General features: G+C 63.8%; 2 protein-coding genes across 4 annotated transcripts; both read left to right on the plus strand.

Annotated features, from left to right (window-relative positions):
* The first annotated feature begins 293 nt into the window (after nt 1-293).
* LOC308679117 (calmodulin-binding transcription activator 2-like) lies at nt 294-20,844 on the plus strand. Of its 3 annotated transcripts, XM_081346379.1 has the most exons (23): nt 349-646; nt 784-869; nt 1,111-1,214; nt 3,266-3,333; nt 3,785-3,920; nt 4,502-4,573; nt 6,525-6,678; nt 7,265-7,408; nt 7,883-8,985; nt 9,166-9,292; nt 9,408-9,542; nt 12,267-12,391; nt 14,024-14,202; nt 14,694-14,772; nt 14,910-15,210; nt 15,293-15,648; nt 16,126-16,313; nt 16,401-16,641; nt 17,198-17,269; nt 17,394-17,414; nt 17,980-18,173; nt 19,602-19,676; nt 20,037-20,844. In XM_081346379.1, exons 2-23 carry the CDS (start codon nt 842-844, stop codon nt 20,101-20,103), a joined length of 3,969 nt encoding a protein of 1,322 aa, XP_081202505.1. In that variant the 5' UTR covers nt 349-646; nt 784-841; the 3' UTR covers nt 20,104-20,844. The 3 variants fall into 3 exon arrangements, with proteins under 3 accessions (XP_081202503.1, XP_081202505.1, XP_081202504.1); XM_081346377.1 differs by having other exon boundaries at nt 294-646; nt 16,126-16,641; XM_081346378.1 differs by lacking the exon at nt 17,394-17,414 and having other exon boundaries at nt 16,126-16,641.
* A 2,992-nt stretch (nt 20,845-23,836) lies between these two features.
* On the plus strand, nt 23,837-25,886 carry LOC308678473 (histone deacetylase complex subunit SAP25-like; the record flags this gene model as incomplete). The annotated part of the gene is made up of 4 exons (XM_081345683.1): nt 23,837-23,960; nt 24,838-24,957; nt 25,243-25,343; nt 25,544-25,886. 4 exons carry the CDS (start codon nt 23,837-23,839, stop codon nt 25,736-25,738), a joined length of 540 nt encoding a protein of 179 aa, XP_081201809.1. The 3' UTR covers nt 25,739-25,886.
* Between the last annotated feature and the right edge of the window lie 55 nt (nt 25,887-25,941).

Consider the following 25,941-nt stretch of genomic DNA (forward strand, 5'->3'; position numbering starts at 1 on the left):
GCCCAAGAAGCAGAAAGTGCCCCCCCGCCTGCATCTGGGGGGCTTCCTCCCCCTCCTCGGCCAAGCCGGGCGTCTGCTCGGAGGCTGCGGGTTGCCGGCTCTCCCGTCGCCCACGCGGGGAGCTGCGCCCGCGGCGGCCCGCAAGCCAAGGAACCGGGACCCGCGCCCGGATGAGACCCCGGGAACCGGGGCGGGCTCGCTTCGTCCCCCCAAGTGGCCGCGCTCCGGAGCGCCTTCCGAGCCGCGGCGGCGGCGGGCGCGCTGCATCCCGCCTGGGACTGGCTCCAGGGGCGCTCCCCGCGTCCGGCTGCGCCCGGACCCGGCTCGACGGGGGAGGAGGCGGCGAGCCGTGGCCGCGGCTGGGGGGAGGCGGGCGGCGTCTGCCGGTCGCGATGCCCGGGCCGGCGGGGGCTCCGCGATTGCCGCCGCCGCCGCCTCGGTCTGCGCGCGGGGCCCCTCCCGGGCAGCCAGGCTCCGCCGCCGGCCGTGCGCGCTGAGCTCAGGGGCCGAGCTGTCACCGGCGGGGCGGAGCGGAGCAGCGGCGGAGGCGGAGGCGGAGGAGGCAGGAAGGGGCCGAGCCGCAGCCGGCGCTGGGTGCAGGGAATGGCGGCCGCTGGCGGAGCCGGAGCTGTGGGCGCCTCGGCAGGTGCCGGCCGGGGCGGGCGGGGAGGCTCCGGGGCGGGAGCGGCGGCGGGGGAGGGGCGGGGGGAGGGGCTCCGCGGGGTGCCGGCGTCCGGGAAGGGGCCGCTTCCCCTCCGCCGCTGACGCCCTGCCGCCCCCCAGGCTGGTTCGCGCGGAGCCTGCCCGGCAGAGCCGTCTGAGCGCCCCGCCCGCCCCGAAGATGAATAAGGCGGCCACGGAGGTCTCCGGTGAGCGGGGGGGGGGACTCGGCCGGCGGGGAAGCCCGGAGGGTGGGCGGGGGAGGGGCGCTCTTTTCCCACGGGGAGGGGCCGGGAGCAAGCCGCCCGGGGGGGAGGGCTGGGGGCGGCCGGACCCCCGAGCGGTCCTTGCGCAGACGGGCGTTTGCCCCCCCCCCGTTGGCGCCCGGGGCCTCCGCGGAATCCCGCCCGGGGACGGTGACCCCGCCGCCTCTCCCTGCCCCCCCCGCAGAGAACAGCCACCACCTGAAGGTCTTCCTGCCCAAGAAGCTGGTGGAGTGCGTGCCCAAGTGCCCGGCCCTGCCCAAGGAGCGCCTGCGCTGGAACACCAACGAGGTAGGGGCGCAGGGGATGGGCGGGGGGGGGGCAGGCTGCTGCTGCTCCGGAACCCCGAGTCCCTCCTGGGGCCGGCTGGGTCCTCTGGGGCGGGTGGTGTCTGGGGGAAGCTGCCCCATCATACAGGCAGGGGAGGCCCCTCTGCATTGGGGCTCTGCCCTCTTCTCGGGGACACCCCCGGCTGGGCCCTGCGTGGCCCCTAATAATTGGGGCCCGTTTCTGAGCCCCGAAGTCCCCCCCAGCTTCTCTCTGCGGAGTCTCCAGTTGCACTTCATTGGCGCCGACTGCCCAGGAAAGAGTCCCCGTCCCCTTTTAAGGATCACCCCAATAAGCCTGTAAAAAAAAACCTTTGCCCATTAGCCCGAGCCCAAGGGGTGTGTTAACCGGAGGCGGGGGAGATGTGATCCCCACCAGAGCCCTTGCGGACTGGAGGGTTTTGTGTGTTTGTGTACAGAACAGGGAAGCGGTTCCTGCAAGATGCTATTTTCGATCTGGAACAAACAAACCACATTTAGGCCTTTTTAAAAAGAGCCTCATCCTAGGAATCAGGGTTGGGAAAGAAGCCCAGTGCGGCATCCCTGAGATGCTGTTCCTGGGGGGCGGGGGAGGTGGCAACCAAACGGGCCCCTTCCCACACATTATCCAGCCATCCTGCTCTCCTTTATCATTTTGGCCTTTCTGCTTCCTTTGGAGACTATCCACTGGCTTGAAATTCTGATTTCGGCCGTGGTTGCCGCTGGCCCAGATGCTTTGGTCTTGCTCAGCTGCCGGCCTCTCGCGCCCCGCCTGGCTTTGCTTGCAGCATCCTGCATCCCCTTTTGCGACCTTCTGGTGAGCAGAGCCAACAGGGAAGCCAGCTTTGTTTAACAACCACATTACTAAATTAACAGCTGCGGCGGTTCACTTAACAACTGTGGCAAGAAAGGTCATAAAATGGGGCAAACCTCAACGGAATACCTTGACGGCAGGAATTGGGGGCCCAGTTGGACCCTGCAGATCAGAGAGCCCCTTTTTCTTCTGCACCCCCAGCTCTGTCTTCAGACCCGAGGATGCTGGGGGGGGGGGCAGGGGGTAGGTGCCTGGAGGGAGACACCCCCCCCCCCCGGTGGCTCTGTCCTTGGGCCAGGCTCCCTCAGGGCGGACCAAGGGGGGGAATGGGGGTTCCTTCAGTTGCACGCTGATCTCCAGAAAGATCCGGAAGCAGCTCCCGCTCTTGCAGGGGGGCTTCCAGGAAGAGACTGAAAAAATATATGTAATAAAAACTGCAGATAAACAAAGGAGACCACGGCCATCCTCACCTTGCGCCTGCAATCGGCGCGGAACTCCAGTCCCTAAGCCAGGCAGCTGCCGGTTGTTCAGAGAATTGCACCTGATTTTTAAAACCTTTTTGCCACGGTTGTTAAGTGAATCAAACGGTCGTTAAGTGGATCCTTGTTCCCTGATTGGCTTTGCTTCTCAGACTCTGCATCCATCCCAAGCCCCTGAATTTTGATCACATGACCATGGGGACGTTGCTGTGGTGATAAGTGTGAGGACCGGTCATTGGTCAGTTTTTCAGTGCCCTTGTAACTTTCGACGGTCTCTGGCCGTGCAGGACCGCCGTTTTCTCTCAAGCTCTCCTTGGTCAAGTCCATGCTGGACCAAGCCCTTGTTTGCCCCGAGTGCTCGGACGCTTGTCCTGGGAACCGGGCACCTTGGTGGGCTGCACTGCGGAAGGGGGCACCGTGCCCGCTGCGTGAGCCCAGGCGGCTGTTTCCTGGGCTGCCCGAGAGACTTTGGCCCTCCTGGCACTCGGTCCCCACAGCGGCTTTCTTCTTGCAAGAGGGCGGAATTGACCTAAGTGCAAAATGGGGGGGGTAGCCCATGCCGAGGGCTTTCTGGGGGGGCAGTGGTCTCCAGCCCCTTCCGGCTTTCAGGGAAGGATCTCCTCAGACCCCCGGCGGTCAGGCCAAACTCAGAATGCAGTGGATGGGAGATAATCTGACGGGGGCTCCAACATGCCGCTGGGGAGCTGGCTCTGAGGGGGGGGGCACCCCGGGTCTTTCTTGCAGGAAATTGCCTCTTACCTGATCACCTTTGAGAAGCATGAGGAATGGCTCTCGGGCTCCCCGAAGACCAGGTAAGGGGGATGTCCCTGCTGGCGCAAGGCCGGGGCACGGGGGGGGGAAGGGAGGGGGTCAGGGGCCCAGCACAGCCACCCCTCCCTGGTGGAGCAGATGCTGCTGGTGCTTTGGGGGCCTGAAATCCCTTCGCGTGGGGGGGGTCTGGGGCACCACCTCCCACTTCTAACGGGATTAAAAGAGAAAAAGGTGCCCCCACCGAGCAATCCAGGTGTGGGGAAGCTGCTTCGGAGGGAGGCTGCCCAAACGGGTGAGGGTCCTTGTCCCCTCCACCCCACGACGTGGGCCACGAGATGCCAGACCCTCCTTGGCAGAAGGGGGGAGCCGCTGCCCTCCTCTGCCTGCCTCCCAGGAGGAGACCCCGAAGGCCCCTGCTGGGGCATCCCGGGGGCTTTCGGGCCTGCTGGACCCCCTGGACCCCCTGCTCACCGGGGCTCCCCCGCCCGGCAGACCCCAGAACGGCTCCCTCATCCTGTACAATCGCAAGAAGGTGAAGTACCGGAAGGATGGCTACTGCTGGAAGAAGCGCAAGGATGGCAAGACCACCCGGGAAGACCACATGAAGCTGAAGGTCAAAGGGGTGGAGGTAGGACCCCCCCATGATCCCCAGGCGCTCCCTGGGCAGGCCAGAGGCAGGAGGGGGCAGGGGGTCACTCGGAGGCCCCACTTTCCCAGAGACTGGGGCGCTTGGGGGGGGCTGTGGAGACCGGGGGGGGGGGAATGTGTGTGGAGGGGAGGACCCAGCCTTGCGGGGGGGGGGATTTCTTCAGCTTAACAACCACAATCGAGTCCAAAATCTCCATTGCTGAGTGAGACAGTTGTTGTGAGTTTTGCCCCATTTTACGACTTTTATCCCCTCCTTTGCTAAGCGAATCACGCCAGTTGCTGGAACAGGCCGTCGTTAAGTGAATCCGGCTTCCCCCGTTAATTTTGCTGGTCGGACCGTCATAAATATGAGTCAGTGGCCAAGATTTGGATCATGTCACATGCGGATGCGGCAATGGTCGTAAGCCTGAAAAACAGCCATAAATCTCTGTTTTCACTGCCGTTGTCACTTCAAATGATCACTAAACAAATGGTTCTAAGCTGAGGACTACCTACACGGGGGGGGGGGGTCTGCTCCAGGTAGGAAACACTCCCCCCATCTTTGCTGCCTCCCCCCCCCAGTGTCTCTACGGCTGCTACGTCCATTCGTCCATCGTCCCGACATTCCACCGGCGTTGCTACTGGCTGCTCCAGGTGAGTCTCCCTGTGGGTGGCTGAGCCAGGTGGGGGCTCTGCTTGAGGAAGTGGGGGGGAGGTTCCAGAGGAAGGACAGCAGCAGGTGAGCCGGAAGTGGGAGCCCACTGCCCATCCCCTCCTTCGTTCCCTGCGTTTTGGAGTGGCTGGCTTAATTTCAGTTAAAGGATGTTATAATCTACGAAAAATTAGCCCTTTGTAATGGTAGGGCCACGCTCGGGATCCCGCATCCAGTTTTGGTCACCACGATGTAAAAAAAAGATGTTGAGACTCTGGAAAGAGTGCAGAGAAGAGCAAGAAAGGAGATTAAGGGACTGGAGGCCAAAACGTAGGAAGAACGGTGTCAGGATTTGGGTTATGTCTGGTTTCATGGAAAGAAGGACCAGCAGAGACGTGGTAGCAGTCTCCCAATATCTCAGGGGCTGCCTCAATGAAGGGGAGGGGTCCACCTCTTATTCTCCAAAGCCCCTGAAGGCAGGCCAAGAAGCAACGGATGGAAGCAAATGAAAGAGAGAAGCAACCTAGAACTAAGAAATTTCCTGACGGTTAGCTCAATTAATCAGTGGAACAGCTTCCCTCCAGAAGTTGTGAATGCTCCAAAACTGCAGGTTTTAAGAAGAGATTGGACAACTTTTGTCTGAAATGGTATAGGGCAGGGGCAGGCAACCTCGGCTCTTTTATGACTCGTGGACTTCAACTCCCAGAAATCCTGAGCCAGCATGGAGGAACTGTGGCTCCCTTCATGACTCGTGGACTTCAACTCCCAGAATTCCTGAGCCAGCATGGCTGACTCAGGAATTCTGGGAGTTGAAGTCCACGAGTCATAAAAGAGCCAAGGTTGCCTACCCCTGGTCTAGGGCTTCCTGGCTGAGCAGGGGGTTGGACTAGAAGACCTCCAAGGTCCCTTTCAACTCTGTTATTCTTTTCTAAACGGAGAGCGATGGCCTCTCTCTAATTATGCCCTGAAAGCTAACGTAGCATTCGTCAATCTCAACAATGTTTAAGAGATGCAAACTTCATCTCCCAGAATTCCTTAGCCCAGGGTGCTAGGCTGGGGAATTCTGGGTGTTGGAAGTCTGCACCCCTTAACTTTGCTGAGATTAAGAAACTGTACTCTCAATTCAGGGATCTCCAAACTTGGCCACTTTAAGACTTTTCGGACTTCAACTCCTATGGTGGCTGAGGGATTCTGGGAGTTGAAGTCCACAAGTCTTAAAGTGACCAAGTTCGGATACCCCTGCTTTAATAGAACAAATGATGATTTTAGGAAAATATTTATTCACTGTTACTTAGAATATCAATAAATGACTACAGGAGAAAAATGCCCGAAATACATAAATTCATTGTCCAAGAAATATGGTCCTGCTTCTCTTGGGGGATGGGGTGGGGAGTCTGCGTGGCCTCCCCTGGAGAGGATCCTCATGGCCCCCGATATGTGATAAACTTCAGTGAGGAGGGGGCTCCCCTGGAGGGAAGGGTCCATTCCCGAGGAGGAAGAGGCAACTCAGCCCAGATATGCATTGTGAGAGAAGGAGGGGGAGGACAGCCTCTCCTTAATAGTTCCCAGAGTACATTGATGTAGATGGAGACAGTCTTGAGTTTTCAATCCGGCAAGATTCCGTCTGCAGGTCTGAAGCAATAAAGAACTCGGCTAGGAAGAATCAGCAACGTTATTCTTGGTTTAGGGCCTGACACAATGTCTTTTCAGGACCCCCCAGCTATCCTTCAGGAGTCCTCTTTGGGGCTGGGGAGTCGCCAAGGCTTGGCTTACCCTCCCCGTGCCAGTTTGAGAGCCAGAACGAGGGTTGGATCCACCCAACTAAGAAGCAGGAAGGAAAGCGGGATTCAAGGCTTAGGAAAATGCTTCTCTCTCCTAGTCTGCCTCCTTTGCCCCCAAGGGGCTTCCCTCCTGCCTCTCCTCCCACCTGCCCTCCCTTGCTCCCCCCTGCAGAACCCGGACATCGTCCTGGTGCACTATCTGAACGTGCCGGCCATTGAGGACTGCGGGAAGGTCTGCAGCCCCGTCCTCTGCTCCATCAACAGCGACCGCAAGGAGTGGCTGAAGTGGTCGAAGGAGGAGCTGGTTGGACAGCTGAAGCCCATGTGTAAGCAGTGCCAGGATGCTGCAGGGTTCTTCGTGGAGACCCTCCCCAAAGTCACATGACCACGGGTTGCTGGGCGGCCAGGCCACCTTTACCACCGTTCGGGGTGTCCCGCAGCCACACGGCTGCATTTTATAGCAGGCTTGCCAAAAAGCGGCATTTCCCTTCAGCATCTCCCTTAGAGTTGTAACTGGAGGACTGCCCTGCCCTGTTTCTGGACTCTGAAGGGCCGATGGCTGTGCCGAGCCTCCGGCCACCAGCAGGGGCTGCTGAGAAGCGCCAGGCCAGTGGCCTCCTCCTCCTCCTCCTCTGTTCCCAGGAGGCTCCTGCTGACCACAACTGGATGCCCCTGGACTGGCCGGGCTGTGTGCTTTGACCGGCCGGGAGCTGCTGCCTGGTGGGGGAGCAATTGGGCCAGAGCGTGCTCAAGAGGAAATGCTTTGCCCATCCGGTGCCCTTGGAAGTTGCCCGTGGCAGGGCACCCCCTTCTCCCTGGGAGGGCCGGTTTCTGCATTCCGGGAGGGTCGGGGGGGGTGCAGGACAAGGCCGGGACCCTCGGCTGGACACGCTGCGCTCTTTCCTCCCGCAGTTCAGGGGATCAAGTGGACCTGCAGCAGCAACGGGAGCAGCAGCGCCGACTTCTCTGTGGAGCAGCTGGTGCAGCAGATCCTGGAAAGCCACCAGGCCAAGCCGCCCCCTCGGACCCACGCCTGCCTCTGCAGCAGCAGTCTGGGTCAGCCGCCCCCTCGCCCCTTCCCTCCCTCCCTTCTGCAGCCTGCGTTGGAGCCTCCCCTCCCCCCCATCCTGAGGGGGGTCTGCAGAGCATCCCACCAGCTGAGACGCTCTGAGGCAGGGGCTTCCAGAGGGCGCTAAGAGGGCTCCTCGGTGTGGTCAGGGAAAAACCTGCCCAGATGATGTGGGTCCACATCCAAGGAGGCGGGGCTAGAGAAGCGGGGCCACCTGGCGCCAGCTCAGTTTTTCTGCTTGTGTGTGTGCGCTGAGAGAGAGAGAGAGAGAGGTGCTGCCGCCGTGGCAGAGGTCAGACGGCCACAGGAGAGGGGGGGGAAACACCTTCTGGACTGGACATTGCCAGGTTGTGGGGCCCACTGCCTGGCCCCTGCTCTCCCAGCCTGCCAATAAGCCAGCATCCAGCTCTTAGGCTGGAAATGGGGGCCGTAACCCCCCCTTCCTCCTCCTCTCCTGGCAGGGAGTCCCGGCCACGTCCCGCACAAATGCAACAGCATTAAGCACCGGATCATCTCGCCGAAGGTGGAAGTCCGTCCGTGCCCCTTCCCAGCCCTGACAGAGGTGCAGAACATCTCCGGCAGCCCCGAGGGCCGTGCTGAGGCTGACCCGGCCAAGGGGCCTGTCCTGGACAGCAAGGCCACCAAGCCGGCCAAGACCACCTCCACCATGGCCGACGCCGTCCCCGACTCCACGCAGCCAGCCCCTGCTCTGCCCCGGCCCAACGGCTTCCCCAAACAGGAGCAGCCCCCAGGCACGCTGTCCGTCACCCTGCCCGGCAGCGCCATCTTCGTCATGGCTGGCCCGAGCGGGGCTGAGAAGCCGCTGGCCCTGACCCCCAGCCAGCACCTGGTCTCCGGAGAGGGGGGGGCGGCCCCCACAACGCCTCTTGGCCTGGCCGTCTTGCCCGGACTGCTCCTCTCGCAGAGCCTGGAGTCCGCCATGGAGACCAGCGAGGGGACCTCGGACGCCTTCGACCCGGACCGCTTCCTGAACAGCCCCAAGCAAGGACAGACGTACGGGGGCGGCCGGGGCCTGCGAGCTGAGCCGGAGCCCCCGGAGACTGGCCCGGCTTCGGGCTACTCGCTCTACATCTCCACCAATCGCTTTTTCATCCAGGACGATGGGGCCAGGCAGGGGCCTGCAGCCCTCTCAGCCAGCCCCACGGTGGCCGCAGCGGAAGCCAAGAGCAGCCCGGAGGCACCCATGGAGACGTCGGGCGAAGGGGGCCAAGCGCCCCGGGGTGCCCCGGAGATCTCCCCCAAGGAGCTGCAGGAGGAGCTCCACTCGGTCATCCAGAGAGTGGCTGCGGTAGCAGCGGGAAGCCCCTTCGGCCTGCCCTTTGACAGCCATTTCCCAGACCTCATTAGCGAGCTGATGACGGAGGGCCCGGCAGCAGACGGGACAGGCAGCCCAAGAGGCCCCAGTCCCGGGTCAGAGAGCCCCAAGGCAGTTGTGCCAGAGCCCCCGACCGAGTCCTGCCACACGGCGGAGACTGTCCTGGGGGCCCCCGCTCAGCCCTGGGTCTCCATCACGGACTTCTCACCCGAGTGGTCCTACCCAGAGGTAGGTGCTCGGCTGAGAAAAGCTGAGGAGGGGCCAGAAAGGCCTCAAAGGCCTGGGGGGAGGGGCAGCAGGGCCGGGGGCGTGCGTTTCGTGTCTGCTGCCGGTGTCTCCTTTTGGCCACGGGGCCTCGAGGGGAGCCAACTCCTCTTTGACTCCCGCCTTTTCCTCCTGGGGGAGCAGGGGGGCGTGAAGGTGCTGATCACCGGCCCCTGGATGGACGATTCGGAGTCCTACAGCTGCCTCTTCGGCCAGATCTCGGTCCCGGCGTCGCTCATCCAGTCCGGGGTGCTGCGCTGCTACTGCCCAGGTAGGGGAGCCGAGGGGGGGGGGCAGGGAGACGGGGAAGGCCTGGCCCAGCCCCTCCCGGAGCAAAGGACCCCCTGCCCCCCTCCCTCACAGTGCTCTCCCCCTTCCCCCCGCAGCCCACGAGGCGGGGCTGGTGCCGCTGCAGGTCGCGCGGGACGCCTGCCTGGTGTCCCCGTCGGTGGTCTTTGAGTACCGGGCTCGGAGCTTCCTGACGCTGCCCGGCCCCCAGCTGGACTGGCTCTCCCTGGACGGTGAGTGGGGGGGCGCCGCCACCACAGCTGCGGGCTTTTCCTCTCCCCATACAGGTGGTCCTCATCTTACATCCGTTCTTTTTAATGACCGTTCAAAGTCACAACGAGGGTGGAAAAAGCGGCCTGTCAGCCGGCCCATATTTAGGACGGTCGCGGCTTCCTCGGATTATGTGATCTCCTTTTGCCACCTTCGGTCGAGCAAAATCAATGGGGAAGCTTGATTCGCTTAGCAACCAGGTTACTAGCTTAACGGCAGTGATTCCCTGAACGACCGTGGCAAGGGAGGTTGTAAAATGGGGCAAAACTCACTTAGCAACTGGCTTGCTTAGCGACGCAAATTTGGGGCTGCGTTGTGGTCCTCCTGTAGAACCATAGAGTGCCAGGGCAGGAAGGGCCCCTTGGACCCACGGCTGCCCAGGCGGGCACAGCCCCAGGGCCAGGCGGTCCGGGGCTCCTCCGGGGAGTTGTTTGTGTCGGAAAAACCAGCGCCGGGCTGGGTCCCGTCCAGGGTGTCGCCTTACAGGGATATTCCTGGCATCTGCAACGGAAAAGCTGGGAGGGGCCGGGAGTTTCCATGACGGGCTGTGCTGGGCCCTCAGCTGCCCCCTCCCTCGACTCGCCCCTCACCCTGCTCGGCAGAGACCCCAGTGCGGGCACCCCTGTGCGCTGCTCCCCTCGGTGCATCAGAGGAAGCACCCCGCTTCAGTCCCGGGGGTGCAGCTGGACCACCCCTGACCCCCCCCCCGGCCCCTCTGGCGCCGCCTCTGCTGGCCGAGGGCCGTTTGGAGTCTTCCCGGTGCCGGGATGGGGGCTGGTGGGAGCTTCTGCCCCCCCCTCCATGCAAGGGGTTCAGTTGCTCAGTCCACATCAAAGGAGCAGCTCTGAGCAGGCTGGCCAGGCGGTTCTTGGCCCGCCTCGCAGGGAGAGCCACCTCCGGCTCTCCCATTGGCTGCCTGCTGCTGACCCAAAGGGAGGGGGGAAACGGCCTGAGCCCAGCCCAGCCCGGACAGGCCTCACCTGGCCACAGTCCGGTCGGAGCCTCTGCAGAAGAGCGCCCAGGGCTGTCCTTGCCAATCGGGCGACTTTGAGGGGTCCCTAAAGGGCGTCCCCTCCCCTGCCGGTCCCCCAGGGCATCTGTCCAGGCACGCCCCCCCCCCCCGTGTGACCTGGAAAAAACCCCTTTCTGAGAACAGGCCTGTCTTTGACGGGCATGCCCGATTGCAAGGCCGGGCTGGGCAAAGGGGGCCATGGGGAGCAGAGAGGAGCCGTGCAGAGGGGACTCCTCTCGCCCGCCAGCGGCAGGCAACTGTCCTGCTGGCCTCTGCATGTGTGTGTGTGTGTGTGTGTGTGTGTGTGTGTGTGAGAGAGAGAGAGAGAGAGAGAGAGAGAGAGAGAGAGCGCTCATTAAAGGATTGCCGCCTGCTCTCCCCCGCCCAGGCCAGTGGCTATTTTCGGGAGGGCCGGGGCTGGTCAGGCTGCTGTCTCTGGCTGGCGGAGAAAGAGCCGGGTCCCCTCCCACCGGCGCGTCAGGGGTGGGGGCAGCGGCCCCCTTCGCACTGTCATTGCATACCAGGAAGGCTAGCGGTGCCCTGATCTCTGCCCCCCCCCAGCTGGGGGGCGGGCCTAACCTGGGATTTCTCTGCGGTCCCTGGCAGCTGCTTTCGAGTCCCGCCGGAGTTGAGGAGCAGAGCGCTGGGCTTGGGGGTCAGGCAAGGGGGCAGCCCCACGTCCCCTGGCAATGCCCAGAGCAGGTACTGGCCTTGGGAGGCGGGAAGGGGCTGGAGCCGGGAAGGAGGGGGCTTCGGTGTCTGCTGCTGCTGCTGCTGCTGGGGGGGGGGAGGTCTGGGCCTCTGGGGGCTCAGGCGAGGGGTCCCCAGCAGCGCCCCCTGCCCTCGCCTCCCCGCGATGGGCTTGCTGGGCTGTGATGTGGGCCAGCGGCAGAGGCCCCCCACCTGAGGGGCCGCAGTGGCTCTCCTGGACGCCTCTTCCTGCTCCAGGGGCAATGAATGAGCCGGGTGGGGGCTGCGTGGCAGGGGGCCGGGGGCGACGCTGGGCAGATCCCGCCACCTCTCCCGGCAAGCATTTTTTCGGTCACTTTGGGCGTGCTCCGAGATTAACCTGGGCTTCATCTGCTGTGGCTAATTGGCTTTCCGAGTTTATGCCTCCAATTGTCGCGCATGGAAGGGGCCTGTTCACGTTGCGCTGCTTGTGAAAGGGAGCCCGGTTTTGCTCTGCGAACAGACGGGGGGGGGGCGCGGGGGGAGGTTGCCTTCTGTTCATGGGGTTTTATCGGCCCGGACTTTGTTTGTCTGTTTGCTTCTTTAGCTGAAGCCCCAACATTCCCCCATCACAGAGAAGACATGAGCCCCTTCCGGTCCCATCCTCCCCCCCCCCCCGTGGGCTGGGTCTGCTCGTTCCTTGAGGGGGGCAGCGGAAGGACAGGGGTGCTCCGGGGCCCTTCTGGATGAACCCAAGACTTTTCCCCTCTCCAAGACTAACCGGACCTGTCCAGCCCCCCTCGCCCACTCTTGGGTGCTCAATGGAGATGCCCCCCCCTCCAGGGGTCATCTGGGAAAATGAGGCCAGCCCGGCCTGTTAATCGCCCCAAATCAGGATTAACCTAACAGGATGCCCGGCAGCCTCTTGGCCTCCCCCCCCCCAAACTCACCTGGGCAGGGCTGGGCTGCGCTGCCTCTCACCAGCCTCTTCTCACCCCCCCCCCAGATAACCAGTTCAGGATGTCCATCCTTGATCGCCTGGAGCAGATGGAGAAGCGCGTGGCTGAGATGGCCGCCTCTGCCGCCCACGGCCCCCAGGCCCAGCCCCAAGGGGAGAAGCCCCCTGGCCAGGTGAGGCGTGGGGTGGGGGTGGGGCGGGAGGCAACCAGAGCATGGCATCTGCCGGTGCCCGGCTGGCATTGTCAGCGTCCTCCTCCACTCGAGGGCTTTGCCAGTTGGGCGTTAAAGTGTGCACAGACACACATACACACACACTTGGAGACGTGCCAGGCTGCGTGGGGGTAGCACCCGGATCTGATTGTGGGGGTGCAGAAGCCTCGAAACACCTTCACGCTGTGGGGCCTGTGCCTGCCCCCATCCGCCGTTCTCCTGGGGCCCCACGTGGCCCCTGTGGGTCCCCCATCCGGGGTCTCCTTTCATGAGGCTCTTCTCCAAGCGAATAGGGCCGCTCCTTCCAGCTCCCCCCCACGGCTCCCCTCTGGAGGCTGTGGGGAAGGGGCCCGGGCCCCTGCACAGGCCCCATTGGGCCCCTGCAAGCCCTTATTCTGGAAGAACGGATGGGGCCGGCTCTGCTTTGGAAAGCTGGATGGAAAAGTGGCCTTGGGGAGATCTGCCGGCACCCCCATGTGGGGGGCAGACCAATGACAGAGCCCCAGGGCATTGGAGGGGGCCTCTCTGAGCCAGGGGGTCCGTGGGGGGGTGGCACTGGGGCTTTGCGGATGTGCCCCCCCTTTGTGTCCTGCTGAGCTGTAGAAGTGACATGCATTTTCAAGCCCCCCCTCCCCTCGGCAGAGCCCCTCTGGGCAGCTCACAAAAGCAGGCAACGTGCAGTGTCTGGGGTGGATGTGCCCCCCCACCCCCCGGCCCCTTTGTCCCAGCCACATTGGCCGTGCAGCAGCAGCCGCGTGTATATTTAGTGTGTGTTCCCCCCCAGCCTGAATCTCGGGTTTCGCTGAGATTGGCACCTGTGTGGTCAGCCAGCCCGGCTATTCTGGAGCTGCCGGGTGGGAGATAAGGCCAGGCGGCCTCTGGGTGGGATTAGGGAGAAGGGAAGGCATCTGCCCACCCCCCCCCAGCCGCCCAATGGCCCCGAATTCTTTCCGTTGAGATCAGCAGCTTGGCCAGGGGGCAGGGGCGCCACGTGGAGCCTTCTGGGCAAGGGGCACAGCATGCCTCAGTCCGGCACGCACACCGCAGCCGCTTCCTGTGGCCAGAGGAGGAGAGTGGGCACTACAGCTCCCATCATCCCCAGCCAGAAGGCTCCTGGTGGAGTTGACGGGGTCTTTAGGAGGAGAGTCCTGTTCCCACAGGCCAGGCAGACACGTGTGAGGGGGCCGAGGGAGGGGGCCGGAGGGGGCATGGCCTCAGCCCAGGAGGTGGCACTGCCCTCCGAGACACCCCCCCACTGCAGCCGTTGCCCCTCTTGACTGGCAGGAGCTGGGAGGGACAGAGGAGGGCACCTCTGAGGAATGTGGCCCCAGGCCCTCAGCAGCCCACTCCTCACATTTCCCCCAGCTGGAGGGCTTCAGCCATCTGCAGGGAATGCCGGCCCACCCCCGGGTCCTTGGCAGCCCCCGACCATCTCAATTGCGGGGGGGAGTGGCTGTTGCCACGTCTGGGGCAGGAGGGCTGAGGGGTCTCAGTGGGCTGTGCTGGTTTGGGTGGGAAATGGGCCCCTGGAATCTCTGGGGAGGCTGGGAGAGGCTCTTCACCCCCCTTCCTCTCCCTCTGCCCCCAAACCAGGCTGCCTCCGACTCCTTTGAGGACCGCATTGTGGCCGTCTGTGAGAAAATGATGCTCTCCCAGACGTGGCTTTGCTCGGAGACCCTGGTGCACCACGTCAGCTTCCGGGGAATGACGCTGCTGCACCTGGCAGCCGCCCAGGGCTACACCCGCCTCATTGAGACCCTGATCAAGTGGCGGTGAGTCCCCCTGGCCGGAAGGCCGAGGGCCCTTTGGCGTCTCTTGCCCAGACCTCCGTGGGGGGGAAGCTCCACCCGGTTCTGTCCAGAAGGGGCACAAAGCCTCCCCCACCCCCGGGCCCCCAAGTGGAGGGATGGGGGGAAGCGAGGCAAATCCTTAGAGGGGTGCCAGCAGCACCTTCTCTCACCTGCAAGCGTAATAAACAAGTTATCTGTCACTTGTGGATACGTACAGGGCCTCCTTGGCTCACGGCCATTTGCTCAGGGGCTATTCCTGGTCTTCCGAGACACCCCCCCACCCAGCGTGGCAGATCCGAGCCTTTCCCCACGTGACAAGATACTTGCGTGGATAAACTCTGCCACTTGCCCGGGTCCAGCCTGCCAGGTTTTGCCCCTCTGAAATTGGGGGGGTGGGGGTGCAAAGACCGAAGGGCCCCCGTTGCCGAGGCTGTGCTCGGGACAGGCGTCACGGTGGCTCTTGTTTCCCCTAGGAATCTCAACGCCCAGAATCTGGACTTGGAGCAAGAGGTGGACCCCCTCAATGTGGATCACTTTTCCTGCACCCCCTTGGTGAGTGCCTCTCGGAAGGGGGGGAAGGGAGGCTGATGCTGTCCGGCCCTTCCGGCGACAGAGATCCGCTCGGGCCCCTCCTGGTGCTTTGCCTCGGCCGGGGGTCTCATTCCTGTCCTCACCTCCCCCCCCCCCAGATGTGGGCCTGCGCGCTCGGCCACTTGGAGGCCGCCCAGCTGCTCTACCGGTGGAACAGCCAAGCCCTGGCCATCCCCGACTCCTTGGGCCGCCTGCCGCTCACCGTGGCTCGTTCGCGGGGCCACGTCAAGCTGGCCACGTGCCTGGAGGAACTGCAGCGCCAGGAAGAGGCCCTCCCCGATCCTCTGGAGCCCTCGGCGGAGGCGCCTGGGTCGGCCGGCAAGGCCTGTGTCCTCGGCCTTCAGCACCCCACGGAGGGGCTGCACGCCCCCTCCCCCGTCTCGGCCAGCCCAGACACAGGTAGGGGTTTCCTTCCTAGGGGGGAGCAGCCTGCAGCGACGGGAGCGCCCACCGACTGAGGCCCGGCTTCCTCTCTCCCCAGGGCTGAGCACCGCCAGCGGGGTCTCCTCCCCCTCGGAGCGCTCGGAAGGCTCCCTCTCCGTCACCTCGGCCTACTCCAGCGGGTCAGCTCTGCGGGAGTCGCCGGCCTACAGCCCCGAGGCCGAGGGGGCCATGGATGTCTGCCAGGGCCTGCCCGCCGGCCGCCTGGAGGGCTGGTACTTGCAGGAAGCCGCCAGCCCGCCCCGCCTCCCGCCCGCCTCCTTCTTCCTGAGCTATGGCGAGGCGGGGGCCCTGGGACCCCCGGGAGGCCCTGAAGCGGATCTGGAGCCGGAGTTGCTGGCCTTCGGGGAAAACAGCGAGAACGAGGAGCGGCTGCCGGAGACGGACGTCCTGCAGGTCCGGCGTCCAGGAGGGGGGCAGTGGCTTGAGCATTCATTCCCCGGCCGGTCTGGGGGCAACTCCTCCGCCTCGCCCACAAGCCCACCTGCCTCTGGCGGTAACCATGGGGGAAAACCCAGGCAGAGCCCCCAGGGGTGGGGGGCATGCTCTGGTTGAGCCCCAGCAGTGCAGAGAAGGGTCCCTGGTCCTCCTCCTCCTCCTCCTCCTCCTCCTCCTCCTCCTCCTCCTCCCGGTTTCTGGCTGAAAGGCTGGGATGGCAGCGAGAAGGGCCCGGGGCTGGGCCTCCCCCTCTCTGCAGCGGCCTTGCCATGCGGGAGCCCCTATTCCCTGCAGTCCAGCAGCGCCCCACCCCAGAGGGCTAGGCTCCTCCAAGTTAGCGGCTGTGCCGGTCTTCAGGTGAAAGGCCTGCCCTGCTGGGGACAAAGACGCGGAGTGCCCCGGCGCTCATCTCCCGTCTCCCCTGTTGCCCTGCAGGTGGATGTCATCACCCTGGCCAGGCAGATCATCGAGGCCACACCGGAGCGCATCAAGCAGGAAGACTTTGGCTGCGCCGAGGCTCCTCTCCGCGAGCGGTCCGGCAACCTGGGCCTGAGCGAGACCATGTCCTGGCTGGCCAGCTACCTGGAGAACGTGGACCAGCTGCCCAGCCTCCCCCAACGACGGTTAGCTCTTCCGGACGCTGGTGGGGGAGAGCGGCTGGTGAGCTTTGGGGACGAGGGGTTCACGTCCTCCTCCCTTCTGCCTTCCAGAGGCTTGGCCCCCTCGCCCCCCGGGCGCTCCTGCCTCAGCCCCCTGCAGTCCCCCTTGGCGGACCTGTCCTTCGAGCGCCTCCCTCCGCCCCCCACCGCCGCCAGCTGGGCCGAGTTCCTCAATGCATCGGGGAACGGAAAGATGGAGAGCGACTTTGCCCTGCTGACCCTCTCGGACCACGAGCAGCGAGAGCTGTACGAAGCCGCCCGGATCATCCAGACGGCCTTTCGCAAGTACAAGGTGCGTCTCCCGACCGAGCCAGGGCAGCCCCTTCGGTGGCACCTCGGCAGCTCTTCTCAGCCTCCTGGTCCCTCTCCTTCCTTGTTCAATGGACACCCCCCCCACACACACACACACACACGCACACCGCTGGTGCTGCCCGAAACAAGGGTGGATGGTTAATTTAGGGATCATTTGAAGTTAAAACGGCCCTGGAAAAAGTGAGTTATGGACTGTCCTCACACTTACAACCGTCGCAGCATCCCCACGGTCACACAATCAACATTCAGGCACGTGGCAACTGACTACTGTTTATGGGTCCTGGGGTCATGCGAACCCCTTTGCGAGCTTCTAACAAAGGGGGGGGGCAGATTCACTTAACAACCGTGTTATTTAACAATTGCGGTGACTCACTTAGCAAGTGTGTCGAGAAAGGTCGTAAAACGGGGCAAAACTCACACAAACTGTCTCGCAAGAGAAATGTTGGGCTCCATTTTGGTCGCAGATCAAGAACTATATTTGGGGGGGGTGGGGAGAATGAGGGCTGACCCCCTCCCTGGTGCTGCCCCCCCTCCAGGGCCGTCGGCTGAAAGAGCAGCAGGAGCTGGCGGCGGCTGTCATCCAGCGGTGCTACCGGAAGTACAAGCAGGTAGGGCTCCGTTGGGGAGGAGGGGAAGGCCCGTCTCCGGCCCCTGCAAGCCTCCTGGGAGGCCCCCAGCCCCACACTCGCAAGCACCCCCCAACTAACCTGCGCTCTCTCTCTGTCTTGCAAGCTCACCTGGATTGCCCTGAAGGTAACGCAGGGGAGTGGGGTCCCAAGGCCACTCCTGGCGAGGGGAGGGGGAGGCGTGTGGGGCTGGAGAAGCCTCCGTAGGAGAGAGGGGGAAGGGGTTTCTCTTCTCATCCTCCAGAGAAAGGGCCGGCCATGATCCGCTCGTGGGAGGCCGTCTTTGCTGGGGGTTGCTCTGGGGAGCCCTGCAAGGGATGTCTCGGCTGCAGCTGAAAGAGGGGGGCAGCTGGAGAAGTGCAGGGGCCCCACCGGGGACCTAAGTGGAAGGAGTTTGATATTTTGGCTTCCTTGAAAGGGGGGGGACCCTTTCCCTGTCCTACCCTTACCCCCTCCCTGCCTCGGAAAAAGCCACGAAATCGGGACGCTTCCCACCAGGAAATCAAGGCGCTTCAGTTGGATGGCTCTGGGGAGCCCAAATCTCCCTTGGGGACGGTGGGGTGTTCCCCCCCCAACTTAAGGGACGTGCCTTTGAAGGGAGGGCTGTGGGCACTCCGGGATGGGCAGGTGGGCAGTAGCCCCCGCATCCAGCGCGCCCTTCCCAGCCCCTCCTCTCCTCCTCCCTGGCACAGTACGCCCTCTACAAGAAGATGACGCAAGCGGCCATCTTGATCCAGAGCAAGTTCCGCAGCTACTACGAGCAGAAGAAGTTCCGGCAGAGCCGCCGGGCCGCCGTGCTGATCCAGCAGTACTACCGCAGCTACAAGGAGTACGAGAGGCTGAAGCAGGGGCACCGCGCCTCGGCCGCCATGCAGCAGAAGATCAAGTGGGTGCTGGGACGGAGTCGAGGGTGTGGGGGGGGATCTGGTTGCAAGGGGAGAAGCTCTGCATGTGTGTGGGGGGGGAGGCAGGAGCAGGCACTGCCCTCGAGACCCTCCCTCTTTCCCTGAAGCCCAAGACCCCCTCCTGGCAAAGTACACGGCCGTGGCGTGGCACAGTCCCTCTCTGGCTCCTTGCCAGGACGGGCCAAAGTCCCCCTGAGGCTGACCGAGACAGTTCCGGTCCTGTGAAGCGACCCCCCCAGCCCCCCAAGGACGGCCGGTCCTGCCTGCAGCTGCCTCTGATACTGTCCTTCAGCCACAGCCCCGGAGCAGGCAGCCTGCGTGGGGCGGCTCCTGCCCGCCTGCCCGGTGCCCTCGAACCACTGTGCAGTATCCAGGTGTTGGCACCCCTCTGCAAAGCCAGTCCCCCTCCCCACCCCCCTCCTCATTTCAAGCTTGGATCTGCTCCTCCACCCTGATGCCCCATGTGCCTTGGGGGGGCTCTGGAAGGAGGGGGCTTCCCTCTCTCTCTCTCTCGGGAAGGGCACGGCCAGCAGCCCCACCAGAACTGGGATCCCTTCAAGCTGCTCCATAACCAGTTTGGGAGAATTGGCTCCAGCTATTCCTTGACCTACAGCCAAAATTGTGCCCAGATTTTTTGGGCGCTAAGCGAGACGGTTGTTCAGTGAGTTTTGCTCCACTTCACGACCTTTCTTGCTGTAGTTGCTAAGTGAATCATTGCAGTTAGTCGCAAGGTTGTTAAGCGGTTCTGGCCTCCCCACTGACTTCACTTGTCAGAAAGGTCACAAAAGGGGATCATGTGACACCCCCCCCTTGGACGCTGCAGCCCTCGTGCGTATAAGTCTGCCAAGCGTCTGAATTTTGATCCTGCGGCCACAGGGATGCTGAACTGGCTGTAAGTGTGAAAAACAGTCATAAGTCACTTTTTCCAGTGCTGTCGTAAATTTGAACAGTCACTAAATGAACTGATGCTGAGGACTAGCTGCATGTTTTTCCCATTCAGGGAGGCAAAATGGTGCTTTGGAGCGGATTATGTTCCAGTCGCTTCTATATCGCTCTATTCCACATTTATATAGTCATTTCGTACCTCTTAGCCGCCCATTTTCCCCCCGAGGGGGGCTCTGGGCCGTGACCCCGGGGCCATGGGTCTTCTCCTTGCTCCTGAGAAGCAGGCGAGGAGAAGGGGGGGTTTCAGCTACGGCACTTCCCACATACTGGCACCCCTCGGTGGGCCTGGGTTCCCGGGGCTCTTTCGGAGGTCTGGCGAAGTGGCCCTCTTGGGAGGGGGGGGTTGCCTACCCTGCTGGACGCTACGGAGGGCGGGGTGGGGGTGGGGGTTGCTGCTGCTTCCATTCTCTGCCCTGAAAGGTCCACTCCTGCCGCTTGACCCTCGCCTTCTCCTCTTCCGACAGGGGGAGCTTCCTGACCAAGAAGCAGGATCAGGCCGCTCGGAAGATCATGCGGTTCTTGCGACGTTGTCGGCACAGGTACAGCAGGAAGGGGGGGAGACTGGGGGGGGCAGAATTTGAGAGACCTTCTTCTGCAGTGGCTGAGCAGGGCTCATCAACGTGAAGAAGCCAGAAGATGATTTTTTTTTGGGGGGGGGTTAGAAAATCCAAAGGAGACCCTCACGAGAAGCCCAGCATTGCCCTGGTGCCTGTTGGGTGGAATATTTGGGGAGGGGGCTTTGCTCGGCCTCTTTCACCCTCCCGGTAGCTGCAGACCCCATGGAGCATGCAGTAACTCTGCCGGCTGCAGCTGGGGTGGGGGCCTTGCCCTGCTAGAGGGAGGGAGGGGGGACTCCCCTCCCTTCAGAGGTCACCTTCTCTCGTCCCCCCCCCAAACAGGATGAAGGAGCTGAAGCAAAGGGAGGAGATGGAGGTGCCCCCACAGAAGCGTGGCGTGGCCACTTAGCCCAAAGAGGACGCCTGCAGGAAGAGGCGGAGGAGAGTCCTGACCCCAGCCAAGCCCCCGAAGGACTTGGGGTCTTCCTGCAGGAAGGAAGGACTGTGCAATAGAGCCCCCCCAGGCCAGAGCTTGGCCCCTTCCGGTCTGGGGTGGGTGCAGAAGCTCTCCTGGCCGGGGCCCAGACCCGTGGCCCTCGGCTCCATCGCTGGAGCCCCCGGCAAGCTTGCCTTCCGTCTGTGCCAAGGCTGCTCTGCCATGCACGGGCCTTTCCGGGGGTCGGAGGGGGACGCCACACTCCAGGCTCTCTTGGGAGGGAGGGAGGGATTCTCGGGGGGGGCACTGCCTTCACGCCAGCTTTCTGGAGGACCTGCAGCAGCCCCCCCCATCTGTTTCCTCCTGCCCCTCTCCTCCCCATAAGCTGGGCAGGCTGCCAGGCTGGGATTTGAGGAGGGTCCTCCCCTCTCCAGCAACCCTCCTGCCCCCCCCCCTTCCCTGTGCCTCTGTACATACTTGTATGATATGGGCAAAAGGTGGCCAGGTTGGCATCTCTTTAACCCAAAGGCATCGGCAGGGGGCTGGGGAGAAAGACGCATGGGTTGTAACTCTGGGGCTCCCCCCTCCCCTGGAATCTCCTTTGGTATTTCAGCCCAGCCTCTGGATGTCACTCCCCCCTCCTGTCTGTCACACGGCTACCGTTTTTGCATGACACTGGTTGGTTTGTACAAATTTACATTAAACTGCAAGAAAATCAGCGGTGCAAACTCCTTGCAAGAGTATTGAGTGGGCATCAGCCTCTCAGGAAGGGAGGCCCTGGCGCTTTGGGCTGGGGGAGCAGGCTGCAGACACCACCACCCCCGCCACGTCCTGGGAGCGGGAAGGGTCTCCACAGGGGCAAGGCGGACGTGGCCCACTCCGTGCACCAGTGGGAGGGAGGGACGCTCTGAGGAAGCGGGAGGGGGGGCAGAAACTGGCGAGGGGCAACTCTTGCCTCAATTCTGCCCCACTCTCCTTGACCAGCAAGGCGCCTCCTGATAGGTCTGTCCACTGTGCCCTTTGCACATCAGGGGCCCCAGGTTGAGGAAGGCCGCAGGGGCCCTCTGGGGTCCCCTGAGTTTCCTGGTGCTTTGTGTAGCGGGGGGGGGGTGTTCCTGCTAAGTGGGGTGGCTCCCCTTCCGTTCTCAGCAGGCCCGCCCTGCCGCTTGGCTCTGGCCACTGCCCAACGACCGGGCAAGGCAGCTTCTTTTTCAGTGGGGCACATGGGCCTCGGGCACGGCTGGACTGAACTCTTGGGGGCCCCCAGGCGAGCGCTCTCTGCCCCGAGGACCGGCTCAAGTTGTACCAGGAGCCCCCACCCCAGGCAGAGGGAGGGACCTTCAGCTGCTGCCCACGGGGGCCGCAATGGAGGAGGCTGGGCCTGGGGAGATGTACCTGCTGCCTAGCAACTGGGAGGGGGCCTGGGGGGCGGGTGGGACTGGAAGTGGGGGCGTTTGGGCTTCCTGGCCCCCGGGGCGTCGTGCCAGCCTTCCCCGGGGTGGCCAGATCAGACCCTCCCCAGCCCTGCGGGGAGCCTGGGCGGGGGGGGTGGTTAACGTGTGGATGCGCGCAGCTGGCTAGCTCCGAGGGCTGCACGTAGAGCAAGCAGCTTGCACGGGTTTGAACTTAAATCGGTAAAAAACCCGGAATGGCTGGCTTGCATAAGAGTCCTCCGGGGGGAAAGGCGGAGGAAAAGAGCGGTTAGAAAAGAGAGCCGCTCTCGCCTCCGACTCGCTGGCCGATGACGTCATGACGCCGTGCCAGAACCCTCCCGAGACGAGGGCTGACGGGATACCAGGCTCCTCCGGGGGGGGGAGAGGGCGGAGCCTGTGAGAGAAGCCTGGAGAGGGCGTGTCTGGTTGCTGCGCTGCACTGATTTAGGGGCGTGGCCAGAGGCTCACGATTAACGGAGCACCTTTCTCCCCCCCTCCACTTCTTGGGCAGCAGCCCCCCCCCAAGTCCCCCCGCCCGGCGAGTCAGCCGGAGAGGCGCGGCTGAGGTCTAATACGGAGCCAGGGCGCCGGGAGGGGCCTTGGAGGTCCTCCAGTCCACCCCCGGGGCCCTGGGGCTTCTGGTCGGCTGCTTTCCGGAGGGCGGCTGCCCGAGGGGGGGCGCCGGGCTCCTTCCCCCCAGCCCCGCCGGACGAGAGTCCCTTTCGGGCGGCCGTCGCGGTTCAGCCGGGCCCCTGAGCCCGGAGGAATAAATGAACCGAGGCCGCCGCCCAAGGAAGCCTCGGCCCCGGGTGCAGCTGCGCGCGACGGGAGCGCGAAACTCCCCGAAGGCGCCGAGCCGCGCGCCCCGGGCACGTGGCGGGGACGGGGCCGAGCAGAGGGAGGGAGGGGGGGCAACCGGGGCGCGCCGGGCCCTTCCGAGGCTTCGAGGGGCCCCGCCGGTCCCAGGCCGCCGTCGGAGGACGGAGTCGAAGCCCCTGGGGCTCTCTGGGTCCCGGGCGACCCCCGTCGGGCTTCGCGGAGCGGCCAGGGGCAGCGGGGCCGAGTTCGTCTCCCCTTCAGGCCGCCTCTGGTAGCGGGGCGGGTCCCCGAGCGGCCGGGGGGCGTGGGCGGGGGGTGCGCCCGACGTGGGGCTGCGCGGGGGCCGCGGCGGCGAACTTCCGGGGTTCCGCTCCGACTCTGGCGACGGCGGGGCGCGCGAGAGAAAGCGGGCGGGCGTGAGCTTCAGGCCGCTCCGAGCCGCGAGTGGGAAGAGGAGCCCCTGCCCGCAGGGACGCCGCGGCGCTTGGGAGGCGGAGGCGGGGCGGGCTCCAGAGTAGGAGCCTCGTCGAGGACATTGGGCGGGCCTGCGGAACTCCCTGCCACGAGGCTGCAGCCTCCGAGAGGCATTTTCCCCTTTCGTGGACGCTCTGCTGGTCAGGGTGCAAAAGCCACTCCTCCCCACCCGTCGTGCCCTCTGGGTGCGTTTCTGGGGGGGCATGAAAAGGGGGTTGCTACCCTTGGGCTCTGCCGCTGGGAGGGGGGGGACCAGCCTCCTGGTGTTCTTGCTGTTCGTGCTCATTCTGGAGAGTTCGCCTTCATAGACGGCGGGGGGGGTGTCCCTGAAGAGTCTTTTGCGGGGGGGGGCTCTTCGGAGGCCTGCCAGGTACCCGGGGGGGGGCCAAGGGGAGCTACTGCCGATGGAAAGGTAGACTAAGTTAAAAGACCGGCGGGGCCCTCGATTTTCCTTCTGGTCTTCTAAAGGAGCCCTGGATGGGGGTCCAACCTGGGCCCCGTTAAGGCTGGTGGACTTCCACTCTGGCTGGGGAATTCTGGGAGTTGAAGTCCACAAGTCTTAACGTGGCCAAGGTTGGACACCCCTGGTCTAAAAGAAGGAAAATTAAAAACAATTAGATTTTTTAAAAAATCAATAAAAACCACCTCTTCTAGAGTTCATGAGGAAATGTGCTTGTCAACTCTGTTTCTCCTTTGACCAGAGAGAGATGAGATTTTGCTTTTTTGGGGGGGGCGCAGGTGGTGTGTGTGTGTTTCTGGATGGGTGCTGCCACTGCCCCAAAGGAAGAGCCCCTGCAGTCCCTGGATGCAGCCCTGGTTCTGTGGGACATGCAGCAAAGGACACCGCCCCCCCAGACATGCTGAACCCTCCTTCCTGCTTGCGGTGCCCCCCCTTGCCTTCAAAGCTGCCTCCCCCCACCCCAAAATCTCTTTGCAGGAAACTGCTTGAATCCCTGCTGCTTTTCTGCAGGCTTGCAAAAATGTTTGAGGAATTTGGGGGCTTAGGGGAGGAGGAGGAGGAGGAGGTGACAGGGGCTCCCTCAACCCAGACAGAGGGCCCACACCTGGCAGGAACGGATCCGGAGTGGCAGAGTCTGGGAGCTGGTGAGTGGGGCTCTGGGCGAGGTGGGCTTTGTGGCCTGGGAGCCCTTGGGGGGGGGATGCTCCTGGGGTCTTGGTCAGGGCGGAGCTCATACGGGCACTGATGAAGGGGAGGATAAGGAGGGGGGGACATGTGCCCCTCGTAGCCGGAGAGAGGGTCCTGCCCGCGTGGAGTGCCAGGGCCCGGGAGCTGCCTTCCTTTCTGCCAGGCCGCCCCGAAAGGCCTGAGGCTCTGCTGGTCCTGCCTTCCCTATGGGCCAGTTTCCTCTCCCACCCCCACACCAGGGAAGTGGGTCTGGAGAGCCACCGCAGGGGAGGGGGGCAGGAGAGGATGCCCGGCCCGCCTGCCCGCCCTGGGTGCCAGGATCCAGCCCTGCTGCAGTGGTCAGCCTCCTGCCTGTGGCCCTTTGCAGGATTTGGGCTGAGCAGGCGGGCTGGAGGGGCCAGTGGGGCAAGGGCGGATCCAAGAGACCAGGTCTGGGGGCACAGCGTGGGGGGCACCCACGGGCACCTCCCAAAGGGCTTCTTCGGCTCCACCAGGGCTTTCCCCGCGTAGAAAACTGCCCCCCAGCTTGGTCCACATAGCAGGGTTGTTGTTTTAGGGTGGCAGCAGGGCTGGGATGCACGGAGTGCAAGGGGGGGCTGCACCCTTTTATAGGTGGGGAGCCCTGAGGAGGGTCAGACCCCGTGTTCCACACGTGTGCCCGCCGTCATCCGAGAGAGAGCGAGTGGGCAAGCTGGACCCATGCTCTGGGGCTCCTTCCTTCGAAGGGCTGCGAGGCTGACCACTGCAGCCCCAGACGTGGGGAGGAGGGGGTAGCCAGCGCCTTCTCTCCCCCACCACCCCACAAGCCTGACCTGGCTCCGGTTGGTGCTTCAGGCTGCCTGGGCTCCTGCCGGACCCTCGGCCATCCCTCCTTCCAGCCCTTCTACTCTGCTGTCTCCAGCTGCAGGCGAGGCTCCCAGCTCCCCCCTTCCGAAGGCCCGGCATGGGAAGCAGGTGAGGGGCTGGGGGGGGAGTCTGGGGAGGGGCCGCTGGATCTGGTCCTCCTGCCACAACGGGGAGGGGAGTTGGCCTGGTGGGGGCAGGGGGCGTGGCAGCCGCTGGGGGAGGAGCAGTTGACCCCTTGCAGGCGGCAGGTGGGACCTCAGCTTGTTTGGGCCCACACTAGAGGGAGGGAGGGGGTTTCCTCTGCTAGGGAGGGGCGGGGAAGGGGGATGGACGAATCTCCAGGAGGCTCAGTCCGAAAACCCCTCTGAGATGACCCCCCCCTTTCCCTGCAAGGACCCCTGCCCTTCCTGGACTGCAGCAGCTTCTTCTACACGGACCCCACCCAGCCCCCCGGATCCCGGATATACAACGGGCTGTCCTGCAGCTCCCTGGAAGTAGGTCCCATGGGGGAGGGGGGATTAGAGGGGGCAGCAAACGGGGCCAAGGAAGGCACCCCTTGCTGGGGCGGGGGCCCTGAGGCTTCGGGGCAGGGAGAGCAGCGTCTGCCTCTCTGGGGCTCTGCCTCCCTGAGCTGGGGCTGCCCGGCGTGCAGGAAGGGCCATGGGGCAGCTCTCCCCTGCCCTTCTTTCTCCAGGTCCTCCTCCGGCTGCGTCTGGACACCCCGGCCCCCATCATGGCCCCCCGGGAGAGCCCCCCTGCTCCCGGCATCTGCACCAGGAGACGGTGGTTCTCCAGCGAGGAGCTGCAGGCCGTCTCGGCCCTTCTGGAGCTGCCGACGGCACCAGCGGGACCCCAGGCCGACCGTGGGGCCGAGCAGAGGGACCCTTGAGAGCTTCTGGGACACACACACACGCACACGCTTAGTTTTCCGTGCTGTGTTCTTTGTCTACGTCAGAGGCGTCCAGTCTTGGCAACTTTAAGCCTTGTGGATTTCCAATTCCCAGCCTGGGTGCCTGGGGAATTCTGGGAGTCTTAAAGTGGCCATGTTTGAGACCTGGTTTGGGGAACCTGACCAGCTTCCCAGGCTTCACA

This window comes from Vipera berus, assembly GCF_964194415.1.
Source record: "Vipera berus genome assembly, chromosome: Z".
NCBI classification, from domain to species: domain Eukaryota; kingdom Metazoa; phylum Chordata; class Lepidosauria; order Squamata; family Viperidae; genus Vipera; species Vipera berus.